The sequence below is a fragment of the Bubalus kerabau genome, chromosome 8, assembly GCF_029407905.1.
Source record: "Bubalus kerabau isolate K-KA32 ecotype Philippines breed swamp buffalo chromosome 8, PCC_UOA_SB_1v2, whole genome shotgun sequence".
Classification (NCBI taxonomy): Eukaryota; Metazoa; Chordata; class Mammalia; order Artiodactyla; family Bovidae; genus Bubalus; species Bubalus kerabau.
In genome coordinates, this window is record NC_073631.1 from 12,121,440 (window position 1) to 12,137,214 (window position 15,775).

Below are 15,775 nucleotides of genomic sequence, written 5' to 3' on the forward strand. Positions count from 1 at the left end.
GTATAAGCCAAATTGCTGTCTACAGTTCCCCCTGCAGTTGATGAACTTCTGTGCACAAGTACACTCAGGATGACTAGGCCTTAGTTTTAGTTTTTTAACAGTAATTATTTTTAGTTATCAAATATATAATCTATAGAACTTCTAATTATTTTAATGTATACACTCAGCTAAACTTTAATTCTGTGCATACATTATCACATTTTAGCTAAATTAACAAGCTTTAGTCAAGTGTATCATGCTTACATGAAATGCAGTCAGATATGGCTTTGGTCAGGAGAAAAAGTTATTCTGAAGAAGCTGAGCAAGTCTGTAAAGACACATTCCCATGTTCTGGGGAATAATGAAGACCCAAGTGCATACTTCTGCCATAAACACTTCAGCTGATGCTCAGAGTGTAATGACAATCAGTATTCCCCATCTGCAAGAATGCAAAAAGGAAAGAATGCCCCTAACTTGGGTCCATCAACATGAATCAGCCATAGGCATACTTATGTCCTCTCCCTCTTGAACCTCCCTCCCTCCTCCTAACCCGTCTCACTCCTCTAAGTTGTCACAGTAATCTTTGATGTTCTATTGTAATTGTTTTGTGGTGCCATGAATCATGCCCATATTAGGTGGTGAACTTAACTGATAAATATTGTTTATGTTCTGACTACTCCATTGACCAGCTGACTCCCCTTCTCTTTCCCTCTCCTTGAGTCTCATTTCCTGAGACACAATATTGAAATTAGGCCAATTAACAATACTACAATGGCCTCTAAGTGTTCAAATGTAAGGAAGATTAACCTCTCACTTTAAATCCAAAGCTTAGAGAGGAAGACACAAGACAGACTGAATGCTAGGCCTCTTGCACCAACAGCTAAGCTGTGAATGCAAAGGAAACATTCTCGAAAGCAATTAAACGTGATCCTCCAGTGAATACACAATGGACAAGAAAGTGACACAGCCTTATTGCTGATATGAAGAAAGTTTTAATGGTCTGGATAGAGCATACCAGCCACTACATTCCTTTAGGCCAAAGCCTGGTTCAGAGCAAGACCATAACTCTCAGTTCTAACTCAGAAAGGCTGCGAGAGGTGAGGACGCTGCAGAAGAAAAGTTGGAAGTTAGCAGGAGTTGGCTCACGAGGTTTAAGGGAAAAAAATGCTGTCTTTATAAAAGTGCAAGGTGAAGCAGCAAGAACTGATGTAGAAATTGCAGCAAGTTACTCAGATCTAGCTGAGATAATTAATGAAGGTGACTGCACTAAACAACAGATTTTCAATGTGGATGGAACAGCCTTCTATTGGAAGAAATGCATTCTAGGACTTGCATAGCTGGAGAGAAGTCAGTGCCTGGCTCCAAAGCTTCAAATGACAGGCTGACTCTCTTGTTTAGGGAATCATGCAGGTAGACTTGAAGTTGAAACTCATTTCTCATTCCAAAGATCCTATGGCTCTTCCGGATTATGCTCCATCTACCCTGACTGGTTCCAAATAGGAAAAGGAGTACGTCAAGGCTGTATATTGTCACCCTGCTTATTTAACTTATATGCAGAGTACATCATGAGAAACACTGGACTGGAAGAAACACAAGCTGGAATCAAGACTGCCGGAAGAAATATCAATAACCTCAGATATGCAGATGACACCAACCTTATGGCAGAAGGTGAAGAGGAACGCAAAAGCCTCTTGATGAAAGTGAAAGTGGAGAGTGAAAAAGTTGGCTTAAAGCTCAACATTCAGAAAACGAAGATCATGGCATCCGGTCCCATCACTTCATGGGAAATAGATGGGGAAACAGTGGAAACAGTGGCAGACTTTATTTTGGGGGGCTCCAAAATCACTGCAGATGGTGACTGCAGCCATGAAATTAAAAGACACTTACTCCTTGGAAGGAAAGTTATGACCACCCTAGATAGCATATTCAAAAGCAGAGACATTACTTTGCCAACAAAGGTCCGTCTAGTCAAGGCTATGGTTTTTCCTGTGGTCATGTGTGGATGTGAGAGTTGGACTGTGAAGAAGGCTGAGCACCAAAGAATTGATGCTTTTGAACTGTGGTGTTGGAGAAGACTCTTGAGAGTCTCTTGGACTGCAAGGAGATCCAACCAGTCCATTCTGAAGGAGATCAGCCCTGGGTGTTCTTTGGAAGGAATGATGCTAAAGCTGAAACTCCAGTACTTTGGCCACCTTATGTGAAGAGCTGACTCATTGGAAAAGACTGATGCTGGGAGGGATTGGGGGCGGGAGGAGAAGGGGACGACAGAGGATGAGATGGCTGGATGGCATCACTGACTCGATGGATGTGAGTCTCAGTGAACTCCAGGAGTTGGTGATGGACAGGGAGGCCTGGCGTGCTGCGATTCATGGGGTCGCAAAGAGTCAGACACGACTGAGCGACTGAACTGAACTGAACTGACCCTGCCTGTGCTCTCATAAATGGAACAACAAAGCTTGACAGCGCATCTGTTTACAACATGGTTTACTGAATATTTTAAGTCCACTGTTGATATCTACTGCTCAGGAAAAAAGATTCTTTTCAAAATATTACTGCTCACTGACATTGCATTTGGTCTCCCAAGAGCTCTCACGGAGATGCACAGGCAATTAATGTTATTTTCTTGCTTGCTTATCACAACATCCATTCTGCAGGCCATGGATCAAGCCACCATACATAGCGATTCATTCTAATATATCTGATTCTGATACATCTCAGCAAAGTAAAGCAAAAACTTTCTGGAAAAGATTCACCATTACTTTTAAGTGTAGTACAGCTGAATATATATATTCTTTTTAATATTCTTTTCCATTATGGTTTATTACAGAATATTAAAGATTCACCATTGTATTAATAGATGACATTAAGGCTCTTCATAAAAAATAAAAAAAATTTAAATTGAAAAAGAAGAAACTTTTTGATTCACAGGAAGAGGTCAAAATATCAACAGTAACAGCAGTTTGGAAAAGACTGACTCCAACCCTCATGGATGACTTTAAGGGCTTCAAGACGTCAGTGGAGGAAGGAACTGCAGATGTGGTGGAAATAGATAGACAACTAGGATTTGAAGTTGAGCCTGAAGATATGTCTAAACTGCTGCAATCTCATAAAACTTTAATGGATGAGAAGTGGCTTCTTATGGATGTATAAAGAAAGTGGCTACTTGAGATGGAAACTATTCTTGTGAAGATGCTGTGAAGGCTGTTAAAATGACAACAAAGAATTTAGTCTATTAAATAAACAGAATTTAGTCTATTACTTAAAGCAGCAGACTGACTTAAATTTTGAAAGAACTTTGACTGTGGGTAAAATACTGTCAAACAGCATTACATGCAACAAAGAAATCATGAAATGAAAAGTCAATTCATGTACCGAACTCCATGTTTGTTGTCTTATTTTTTAAAAATTCCAGTCACCCCAACCTTCAGCAATCACCACTCTGATCGTCAGCAGCCATCAACATCCAGGTAAGATCCTCTGGGACTCCCCTGGAGGTCCAGTGGTTAAGACCTTGCCTTCCAAGGCAGGGGGTGTGGGTTTGATCCCTGGTTGGGAAGCTAATATCCCACATGCCTCGTGGCCAAAAAACCAGAACATAAGACAGAAACAATACTGCACAAATTTAAGATTTTACAATAGTGAAAGCCACTCTGTTGGAGTGGCTTTCAACCCCAGGCCAGAATACTGGAGTGGATAGCCATTCCCTTCTCCAAGGGATCTTCCCAACCCAGGGACTGACCCAAGTCCATTACCTGCATTGCAGGCAGATTCTTTACCAGCTGAGCCACCAAGGAAGCCCAGATTTCAACAATGGACCATATCAAAAAAACCTTTAAAAAAAAAAAAAAGACTCTCCACCAGCAAAAAGATCGACTTGCTGTAGTCTCAGATGATGGTTAGCACTTTTTAGCAATTAAGCATTTTGAATTAAGGTATATATTGTTTTTTTAAGACAGCATGCTACTGCACACTTAATAGACTATAGTATAAACATAACTTTCATATGTACTGGGAAACCAAGAAATTCCATGTGACACACCTGACTGCAATATTCACTTCACTGCAGTGATCCAGGACTGACTCCACAATAACCTCTAAGATATGCTTGTAATTCACTTTTTTTTATTTACAAGAATTGACTCTTCCTCAGACTCAAACCTTAAGATAGGACATGTTTCAAACTACTATATAAAAATAGATAAACAGGATGGGGAACACATGTATACCTGTGGTGGATTCATTTTGATATCTGGCAAAACTAACACAATTATGTAAAATTTAAAAATAAAATAAAATTAAAAAAATACAAGATCCAAATGTATAGCACAGGAAACTATATTCAGTATCTTGCAATAAACTACAATGGAAAAGAATGTGAAAAGGTATATATTCTTAATCACTTCGTTGTACAACAGAAACATCATACATCAACTATACTTCAAAAAATATTATATGTGCATGTATATGTGTATTATATAATTATACATATATTTATATATGTATATATATATTATATATATATATATAACCTTAATCTTATATAAAATACTTATTTATATAATGCCTGACAGGCATTGCTCATTTGTTTCTACAAAGAATACAAGGAAGTTGTCCCTCTCCCAACCCCCAAATAGGTACTGTATTTTACTTCTGTGTATCCCACACCCTCTTTGGCCACTGGCAACTGTCGTTGCCGTATCATCTCTCAAAAGTCCAGGTGTAATCCTCATGACGAGCTGATGCCAATAAACTTTTATTTCCTCTGCCCACCTCCCTCAAGTTTCTTATAAACCTGTTAGAGACTTCAAACCAGTATCTCATAAAGAATTCCTAAACAAGTCAGAAAACAGGGACTTAAGGGGGTTTATACCCCCTTCTTCCTTCAAAGCCAGTAAAAATCCATCAAGTCCTTTCATCACATCACTCTGACCTCTTCTTTCCCCTCCCTCTTCCACTTTTAAGGACCCCCTTTGATTACACTGAGCCCACCCAGATAATCTGGGATAACCTCCCCATCCCAGGACTTAAACCATAAAATTTACTCCCAATCTTACTGCTGTATCTATACAATAGATTATTTGCCAACACAGAAGAATGAAATACTGATACATAGCATAAGAATGAACCTTAGAAACATTGTTAAGTGAAAGAAGCCAGTCACCAAAGGCCACATATTGTATGATTCCATGTATATGAAATGTTCAGAGTAGGCCAATTTGTAGAAAGATCAGTGGTTGCTTAGGGCTGGGAAGAAAATGGCAACCCACTCCAGTATTCTTGCCTGGGAAATCCCATGGACACAGGAGCCTGGCGGGCTTCAGTCCATGGGGTCACAAACGAGCTGGGCACGACTGAGCAACTAAACAGGGCTAGGAAAGCAGGAGGGGGATAATGGGGACTGAGTGCTAATGTGTACAGGATTTCCTTTTAAAGGGCATGAACACATTTTAAAGTTAGACTGCAGTGATTATTGCACAGCACAATGAATATTTTTAAAAGCTGCATACTTTGAATTGTATAATATGGGAATGATGTCTTTAAAATGCTACTGTAACTATTTATTCTGGCTACCACTGAACAGTTATTGTGTGCAAGAAACCTTAGAGACCCTGTATCACCTGATTCTTAACTCTGGGAAGTCCATTTCTCATCTTATAGATGAGAAAATAGGTTCAGTAAAATTAAAATATTTACACAAAGTTACAGAGCTAATCAGGAACAGTGCCCAGATATATTTCTCTAAAGAAATGTCTCTAAAGTCCATGCTTTCTAAATTATGCCATGTTTGCCATCAAATAGTTTATTGGAAATAGTTGAGTATCATTTACATACAAATGGCCTTGAAAAAACAAGCATTTTGTTACTATCACTGGTGGGAATAAAATTTTTTGAGGTATCAATGATAAAAAATAAGGCTTAACACAGGGAATTATACCCATTATCTTGGTGTGTGTGTGTATCATATGTATCTATAATGGAGTATAATCTGAAAAAAAATAATATTGAATCATTATTCCGTGATCATGAAACTTAATACTGTAAAACAACTATATTTCAATAAAAGAAAAAAATGCTTCAAAGGTTAAGCATCATTTGTTACTTAAGTTAAAATCCGTATCTAGAAAACAAATGCCTCTGGAAAACAACTGAAAGTAATTACAGTCTCTTTCACTTTATGCAGAGTTAGACTGTGTATGTTTCAAGATACAGATACATGTCATTTTTTAAATTAATGCCTCTAGAAACTTTTAGCTCTTTATTTATATTAGTAGAAACACCAGCAAATTACAAATAAACAAAAACCATTTCTGTACATTCATTAAGCAAAAATATTCCTTTATTTAGACTTACATTTAGCTTTTTATCTGTATATTTACAGGAATTTACAAACAGTAACTTACTAGCCATTCCAGAAAGGTTAAGTGGATGAAAAAAGTATAAGAGAAGAAATACAGATATGATACTAAAGGTATACTTCTTCACCTAAATTACCAAATTATCTACTTAACTGTTAGTCTGTTTGTTGGTGTAACAAATTATCACAAACTCAGTGGCTTAAAATAACGCAGGTTTATTATCTTCCGGTTCTGCAGGTCTGAAGTTTGACAAGGGTCTCACTGGGCTAAACTCAAAGTCCTGACACAGTTGCCTCCCTTTCTGAGCCACTAGGGGAGAATGCTTCCATGCCTTGTCCATTGTCTAGAGGCCACCTGCACTCCTTGGTTCCTCCTTCAAAGCCAGTAAAAGTGGGTCAAGTCCTTCTTCCATCACATCACTCTGACCTCTCCTTTTACCTCCCTCTTCACTTTTAAAGACCCTTGTGATTATACTGGGTCCAATCAGATAATCCAGGATAACCTCCCCAACCCAGGACCTCAAATTAAGGTTCTTAAATCATATCTGCAAAGTCCTTTTGTAATGTAACAAAACATATCCACAGGTTCTGGGAATTAAGACATTGAAATCTTTGGGTTAACTATTATTCTGCCTGTCACAGTTGCCCTTATCTTCAAAGAAATCAGGATACAGCCACAGTAAATTTAGCCTAAACTGGAGGAGCCATGAGGCATACTAACGATTTAAATAGAGTATGTAGAATTTGGGTGAAGAATTCCTCCTCTGTGTTGTCTTATTTCTACTGACACTGTATTCTGAAGATGAACTATAATTAGATACATAGAATAACAGGAGAAATAGGTTGCTATTCAAAACCATGATAAGAAATAGAACTATCTAAATCAATCTCTCAATTTTTAAACAGGAAGAGAAGCCAAAAAAACTTATTTTGCATTTTCTTTCTACACATTGTTCTGCCATAGCACTCAGCAATGACCATTAATTACAGTAGCCACAGCCTATATCATAAAATTGGATGTGGTACTATTAATAATTCAAACTACAGAAGAGGTAGCTAGGAAGACTATATACCTGGATATACTGACAGTGAGTTTTTATGAACCTTTAAAATAAAATATCCAAAGGCACTTAACATTTGTATATGTGGTTAAAAATACAAATCTCTCCTTTTTTAAAGGTCCAAATTCAAAATGAATATCACTACATTAGAAGACTGACTTTTGCTTAATTCTCCAGAACAATGTTCTGCTCAATATATAACTTTTTCAATTTAGCATTATATCTTTTTTGACTCCAAGACAGAAGGCTGATGTTTGATGTACTCAAGTCATAGCCAACGTTTACCAATTCTTTGATTCGACTTTTTAAAGTACTTATGCTTGAATCCAAAATCCGAGGATGTTCAATTATTTGTGAAATATTAACTTTTTCTTCTATGAGGCAGTCTATTTTATCATTAAACTTTTTCTCTCCCAAGAAGATCACATCTGGATAGCTTAAAACAAACTTCCGTATCTCTTTTGCAGTACACCCAAGAGAAAAGAGTTTTTCTTTGATATTTCTGTAGCTTCTTCTCATACAGTCACTGGAAAGGTCTAGGATTTTAGCTCCTGGACCACATATCAGACTAAGCAGTTCCTCGTTGGTCAAGCAGAACGTGGACTGTAAAAATTCAATATTAGCTTTTATCCGTTTGGTGCTCTGAATTAAGATGAAAGGGTTTTTAAAAATTATCTTCCTGACAAAATCTGTGGGACCATTGTGACCCAACGACAAACAGACTTCTTGCAAAAATTCAACCATCTGTTTATTCAGATTAAGACTATTGGAGAAGGTACGCGGGGCATTGGTCAACAATCGACAAAGGTATTTATGGGTCAATCCAACTGAGTAGAGGAACTTTATGTTATTCTCTAAGTTTAGGTTGTCACTGGACCGAAAAAAAGATTCAGGAGAACGTTCCAAAATATTTATAATTTCAAGGTCTGATGTCACAATTCTTCTCCACAGATTCCATCGATTTGACAGACTTTCAGGTGTGCGAGTCATGGCTCGTGGGTATCTTGATATGATGCTAGCAATCACTTCTTTGCTGGCTCCTTTAGACAGAAGGAATGTCTGCAGGTCCTGCTCATTAGTATCTGTCCTGTTAAAAACTCCAGGCTGTCGCTTCCTTGCCATGTCAACATCTACTCCCATGGTAAGTAAGTTATTCAGCAGTTCTTCATTTTCCAAAGGTTCACTGTCTGCATTATCACATTTCTTACTGAAAAGCCTAAATGAAACTGATTTAAAGAGGATTTCTGTTGAAAATCGGATCATCCAACATCTTGAACCAAAGAGATAGTTACTTCTCACATACAAGAGTTTTCTTGGCACCATAATGGTCAGGTGGCCCAAACCTTTTGGAAAGCTGTATAAAACAACATATACAGTATTACACAAACAAACATGTTAAACAGCTAACAGATTATATCATGATCCTGTAGTGTGGTCATTTCTTTAAGAAAATACTAGAGATCCAGCTCTCCTGGTTGTGTGATAACAATCTCATCACCACACTCCCACTCCCTGGCTCACCATTCCAATTATCTGTGGGCCAGGGGCCACTTCTATTCTTAACATAAATAAAAGCAGCACACAGCAACAACACTGCCCCAGAATTATTCTTGCCTTTACTTGCTGTTTGGTCCTGCCTGTGTTGGCTACCCAAAACCGATTGCCCCTTTCCATCTCTGCTTTATCTAACTGCTTTCCAAAGCTTTGACTTATTTTTACTAACTGACGCTTTCAATTTTGCCTTGTCTTCTAACTTCCCAGATTTTTGGCCTTGCATCTGCCCACAGATACCAGCCTTCTTTGCCTCTTGTTCTCACTTTTTGGTTATCAAACTCTAAATCTAGCCCTGAAAACCAACACTTTATACTATGTTATTTCCGCCCTAAACACCTTTTTCTAGGTTTACAGTATTCTTTAAACTCATCCTTAATTCTTATCTTACATGGATCTCTGGTCAACAGCCCTGATCCCAATCTCTACGTCACTCAATTTACCATGATTGTTGGGTTCACCCAACAACTCCAAACCAATTTTCACTTCATTATGACCCAGCTGGGATATTTCATACCAAGTCCACTACATGTGGAATTATACAGAGAAATGAGATGTACACATTTAAAAACTTACTTTTGCCATTCTCCTTCTTACCACCATTTTACAAAAGACTAACTCAGGGCTCTCTGCATCTGCTTCATAATACACATAACTTTGATCAAAAGATTAAAACCTTGACAACTCATTTTCCTGATCATTTAGAAATGGGGCATAAAATGTATGAACTTATACATGATGATAATCATAGGCCCCTACTAAAATGAATATCTCTGTTTATAGGAAATATTTAACAGAAAAGTTTCTGTCTTGCTATCCAAATTGTCAAATGATTTACACTTCTAAGTTGCTTACGGTCATAACCCTTTTTTGTAAAGTGCTGTACATAATACTTCACCAGTACTTTCTCCTTTTCAGACTATATAGCTGTGACAAACTGCTCTTAATTTCTAATTACTTACAATGGGCTCTTATTACTTAAAAGAGGGTTTTTTCTCTTCCTCTCTCCTAACTAAGCATAAAACAAAGAATAGAGATAGATGGTTCCAACTCACCACTACTATCTCTGGGCTTGAGATGCTGCTTTCAAGATCCATATAAGAAAAGCTCCTCTGTGCCTGTCCTTTTAAATACTCCAATTTAACAAGAACTTGGATTATGCCTACTGGCAGGGAACATTCTTATAACTCAGATAATCCATTAATCCTCAAAGAATTAGGAAAAGATTCCAAAACTACGGACTCAGGTAACATTCGAACAAAATGCAGGTCACTCACAAAGTAAACAGGAAATAGCAAAAGCGTGTTTTAGATTGCCCTATACCCTGAGTTCATTATTCTTCATGTTTCATAATAACATATACTCTGTAACTACATAATCTTCCAAAAATACATGAAGACAGAAACTTAAAAATAAGACCCTCCTAATTAAAGAATGAGGCTTTACCTTGCCCAGCTCAAAACCCTGTTCTGTTCCAGATGCTCAGGGTGACCTCTACTGGATAAAGGGACAGAACACTGACAGCTCTAGATGCAACCAGGGCTTTCCAAAGAGTGGGTGTGAGATGATCCAGTGGGATCAGGAAGAACACAGTAAAGCTCCAATTTATATTTGTCTTGGCCTTTTAAAGTTTCTACTTTTTACATGTTTCATAATTATACAATATATTAACAATAGTACCATAAGACATGTATATAACTAGTCAATAAATATACATATATTGGAGGTATATTTATAGACCTTTTTTAAAATTAAGATTGTATATGATCAAAAATGTCTAAGACTACTGCTTTAGACCACACTGTACTCTTGAGAAACAGAGCTGAATGAGTCACAGTAAGTTCAAAAGAAATTCTGTTGATGACAAATTCAAAGTAAAAATATATGCCAAATATCTTAACAAAAGACTAAGAAATTAAGACTTCTGGATGTACTATAGGTGGACTTGTCTTTGTGTATAATTCATTCTCCATGGACATACCTTTCACACAAATAAACAAGTCCAAAACCAACCTGAGCATCTTTCCCAGCCCCCAAACAAGCCCTCCTCTAATTAATGAAATCACCATTACTCTCCTAATAATTACTCATAATAAAAAATGTGAAAGTAAGCTTTGCTTTTTTTTCTCATCCTCGAACCCACAGTCATTCATTCATGTAGACTCTGCTTCTTCAGTATCTCTGAAATCCAATCTCTCGACTCTTCGCAAATTCTCTCAGACTATCAGTCACTTAACTCATTTCTCTAACATCAGTCACTCAAAAGTGCCCCCCACAGAACACTTATGAAACAAAGATGTGGTCATGTCCCTCACTCCCTGATTAAGACACCTCTGTAGCTCTCCCCTGAAGGTAAAATCTTCAGACTGACCTTTCTAGCTATCTCCTCTATTCTGCAATCTCACAATAAAACACCATTGCCTATTAAGTCTCTGGTCCTAGACATCCTTGACCATTCTTGTCTTCCTGCCTTTTTAAACCCACTCTGTCTTTCAGAAAGGCTCATCCTCCTAAATCTATCCATAGTACAAGATTCCATTCAAACAGTATTTTCCCACAACTCTTCAACTTAACAATTACTTCAAGGTGAAGTGAATCCTTTGTTTTATAGTAATTAATTACTAAGGAGCCTAAAATTAAGTATTCTATTTAAACAGGAAAAAACTGAACTGGCCACAAAAATTTGGTTTTGATTACAATATTATACATGAAAAAATTGGACACCCCCCCCCCCAATATCAATAGTATGAGCAGGATCAGCTAAACCTAAAAACGATGGTAACTAACATTAACAACTGGTAAACACAGGAAAAAATAAGAATTCTAAATATCACTGTTGGAAGGGAACTTGGTACTGTCTATTGTATCTTTCAACCCAGCATTTCTACTTCTTGAAGATCATCCAAAGGAAATGAAAGACAAGAATGCACATTTGTTACTTCACAGGAAAAAAAAAAAAAAAAAAGATGAGCATTATAATAGTTTGTGGGAGTTAAAAAAAGAAGGAACCCAAATGGCCACCAAGAGTAGAATGATTAATAAATAGTGGTACATCAATACAATGAGGCTTCCCTGGTGGCTCAGACAGTAAAAAACCTGCCTGCAATGCAGAAGACCTGGGTTCAATCACTGGGTGGGGAAGATCCCCTGGAGAAGGGAATGGCTACCCACTCCAGTATTCTTGCCTGGAGAATTCCATGAACAGAGGAGCCTGGTGGGCTACAGTACATGAAGTCACAGAGTCCCACAAGACTGAGTGACTAACGCACATCAATATAACATTACACAGCCTACTCTTTAAAAGGAGGCAGATCTAACACAATAAAAATATGTCCTAGGCGTTCTAAGTGGCAAATTGCTTAAGAGTATGGCTAGTATAATATCATTTACATGAAAAGGGGAGAGTGACATACATACACAGAGAAGGGATAAAAATAGGGTAAGCTGTTTTTCAGGTTTCAACACAAAAAAAGTTAAACCTGATAAATATCAATGTTATTTTACTTTTAGCACCCAATCTCCCTTCAAAATAGTCTATTACACCTAGTATGGTGAATAAATATTTAAGCAGCCTAATGCAAGTAGTATCAACTGACTCAATCTATAAATTTCAAAAATAATTAATATTTTAAGTTATTTCCATCTGTCTCTCAAACTGACGTTTTTAATTATCAAAGCCATTATTCCAAGCACTAAAAGTCAAAGTTAACAAATACATGGAAAACCTCTGTACTTGTGAGGTCTAAGGGATAAAAGTGGGTTTATGTGCCCCTCTGCTCCACAATTCCCCGGACAAGGGGGCTTTTGATGGAAATGGGTAATCTCTGGTTACAGGGTACTGCGTTCCAGTTAGTCTTTTGACAAAACGAGCTAAGTTTGAAGATCTTTACAGAAATGCATTTCTCACCTCATCTGTCTTAAGGAAACAGGACTTTGCGTTCCTCCAGAAAAGCGGGAAAACAGTTGTCCCTAGAAACGGAAAAAAAATAAAGGAAGGAGGACAAAATGTTGTCAGGACTCCGTTAATATAGGAAAAAAGAGATCAATCTCATTTAACTGTGCATACAGTTTTCGTAAAATGCATAATCTTCAGCACACTAAGCATCTCTCAGAGATACTGATTAGAAAATGCTAAGTACAAGCCCGAGAATGAAGGGAAAAGGCAGCAGAATCACGAGCATAATTTGCAAAACCCAGAACTAACTGCTTCACACACATTATCTTACTTAAAAGGTAGGCAACTTAAAAGGTAGGCATTATTCCTAAAATTACAAAATGAGAAAAAGCGCCGAGCTCCCCTACTAGCTTGACTTAGTTGGTGGAAGCAAGGTTCGAACCTACGCGAGTTTGAGTTTCTGTAACTCAAAAACTCTAGGTATTTCTACGGGTTCCATTTCGCGGGTTCTTCCATCCCTTGTCCTCCGACAAGGAAAGTGAGCCAGCGGCTGCGCGGGAATGGGACTCAGTTACACATCACAGCCACCCAGACCCGCTTCTAAAAAGAAAAAGCACAGCAGCAGCAAGTCACCAACCTCAACCCGGAATAAAACAGGGCACGGGAAAAAGCCTTTCCTGGCACCTCTGCAGTCTCGCGAGAAACACAGGGGCGGAAGTGGACAGAAATAACTTCCGGCGATGAGACGCGCACAGAGATGACGTCACGCGCCTGGACCCGCCTCTCCTTCGCGGCTGCGCGAAGCCTTTCACAGCCTGACGCTGGGTCCCGGCAGGGGGCAGCAGGAGACCGCGGTGAGCGCCTTCTGGGAGTATTTCAGGGGGCGGAACGGGAGTCGGAGCCTTCCAGCCACCCAGACAGAGGCTCTGACTTGCTGCTAGAAAGCGACATGCAATGGGAAAATCATTATATACATGAATTTTGCAGCGTGATAGGTTGATTACGCTTATTTATGTGATTAACATGATATAGATGAACACTTCAGCGTTTCATTTCAGTTCTGTTCAGTCGCTCAGTCATGTCCGATACTGAGACCACATGGACTGCAGCACACCAGGCCTCCCTGTCCATCACCAACTCCCAGAGTTTACTCAAACTCATGTCCTTTGAGTCGGTGATGCCATCCAACCATCTCATCCTCTGCCGTCCCCTTCTCCTCCCGCCTGCAACATTTCCCAGCATCAGGGTCTGTTCAAATGAGTCAGTTCTTCGCATCAGGTGACCAAAGTATTGGAGCTTCAGCTTCAACATCAGTCTTTCCAATGAATATTCAGGGCTGATTTCCTTTAGGAAGGACTGGTTGGATCTCCTTGCAGTCCAAAAGACTCTCTAGAGTCTTCTTCAACACCACAGTTCAAAAGCATCAATTCTTCGGTGCTCAGATTTCTTTATAGTCCAACTGTCACATCCATACATGGCTACTGGAAAAACCATAGCCTTGACTAGATGGACTTTTGTTGACAATGCCTCTGCTTTTTAATATGCTATCTAGGTTGGTCATAATTTTTCTTCAGCGTTTAGTACAGGGAAACACATGTGAACAGCCACCCCGCCCCACGCCGCCCCCCAGCCCCATTTTCGTTGATGAGCTACTTGGTAAATCCTGAAGAGTGGTCACTAGTACTAATTCAGTCAGCCTTCAGGCCCAGGAGCAATACTAGAGTGCTTCAAGTGCTTGCAATGCAAATTACTTATGGTTCTTTTGAAACTGTAATGAATTTAGGCTATTTAAATTAAAGTGTGGGGATTTCCCTGGTGGTCCAGTGGTTAAGACTTCACTCTCCCAATGGAGGGGTCACAGATTTGATCCCTAATCTGGAAGCAAAGATCCCTCAAGGCGAGGCCAAAAAATAAATAATAAAAAATTTTTAATGAGTAAAAGTTTCAACAGGAAGTTAATTTCTGCAACCAGGGCACTTTGGCCCCTGGGGAGGTGTCACCTTAAACCTTTGTGGTCCTGTCAGTCTCACTATTAACCCCAAAAGAGGGATTATACAGAGGCTAATGAGATAATCATCAGACTGCCACTTTCTTCTGAAGGAAGAAGATAAGTCCTTGGAAAAACAGAGAGTTGGGGAGACGGTTGATCCTAAATTCTACTGCAAGGAAGAATTTCCTGCATTCAGTTCAGTTCAGTTCAGTCGCTCAGTCGTGTCCGACTCTTTGCGACCCCATGAATCACAGCACGCCAGGCCTCCCTATCCATCACCAACTCCCGGAGTTCACTCAAACTCACGTCCATCGAGTCGGTGATGCCATCCAGCCATCTCATCCTCTGTCGTCCCCTTTTCCTCCTGCCCCCAATCCCTCCCAGCATCAGAGTCTTTTCCAATGAGTCAACTCTTCCCATGAGGTGGCCAAAGTACTGGAGTTTCAGCTTCAGCATCATTCCCTCCAAAGAACACCCAGGGCTGATCTCCTTCAGAATAGACTGGTTGGATCTCCCTGCAGTCCAAGGGACTCTCAGGAGTCTTCTCCAACACCATTACCCTCTTCTATGTAGGAGCATAGTGGTAGAATTTTCTTCATCCCATTTCTGCACCAATAAACCAATTAATGTTTTATCTTCACTCTGTCCCTTAGGTGACTTATAGCTGTTTTGTTGTCATCACCTTATCTTGAATTAACATTCAGTTTTATTGGTTTTTAAGCATAAAGATTTACTTTTGGAACTTTGTTAATAATCAGTCTATCTGCTAAGTAAAACTATTTACTGCAGTTCCTCCAGGTTAAAAAAAATTTTTTGTTCTGAAAAATTATAAATGGTCTCTTTTTGTGACTTTCTAAAATCTATTACTGCATGGAAGGAACTCCTGTATCCCAGTTAATATTTATTATTGTATATAAGTATATAAATTTATGTATGCGTGTGTA

At 38.8% G+C, this 15,775-nt stretch overlaps 1 protein-coding gene and 1 pseudogene across 3 annotated transcripts; one reads left to right on the forward strand and one right to left on the reverse strand.

The window, feature by feature from the left end:
- Positions 1 to 340: 340 nt before the first annotated feature.
- Positions 341 to 3,450, forward strand: LOC129658810 (tigger transposable element-derived protein 1-like; annotated as a pseudogene).
- Positions 3,451 to 6,222: 2,772 nt separating this feature from the next.
- Positions 6,223 to 13,456, reverse strand: MTERF1 (mitochondrial transcription termination factor 1). Of its 3 annotated transcripts, none has more exons than XM_055589683.1 (3): positions 13,288 to 13,456; positions 12,854 to 12,915; positions 6,223 to 8,749 (listed from the first exon to the last, which is right to left on the reverse strand). In XM_055589683.1, the coding sequence occupies exons 2-3, from the start codon at positions 12,856 to 12,858 to the stop codon at positions 7,561 to 7,563; spliced, it is 1,194 nt and encodes a 397-aa protein (XP_055445658.1). In that variant the 5' UTR covers positions 12,859 to 12,915; positions 13,288 to 13,456; the 3' UTR covers positions 6,223 to 7,560. The 3 variants fall into 3 exon arrangements, with proteins under 3 accessions (XP_055445658.1, XP_055445659.1, XP_055445660.1); XM_055589684.1 differs by having other exon boundaries at positions 13,284 to 13,456; XM_055589685.1 differs by lacking the exon at positions 13,288 to 13,456 and adding an exon at positions 13,249 to 13,270.
- Positions 13,457 to 15,775: the final 2,319 nt, after the last annotated feature.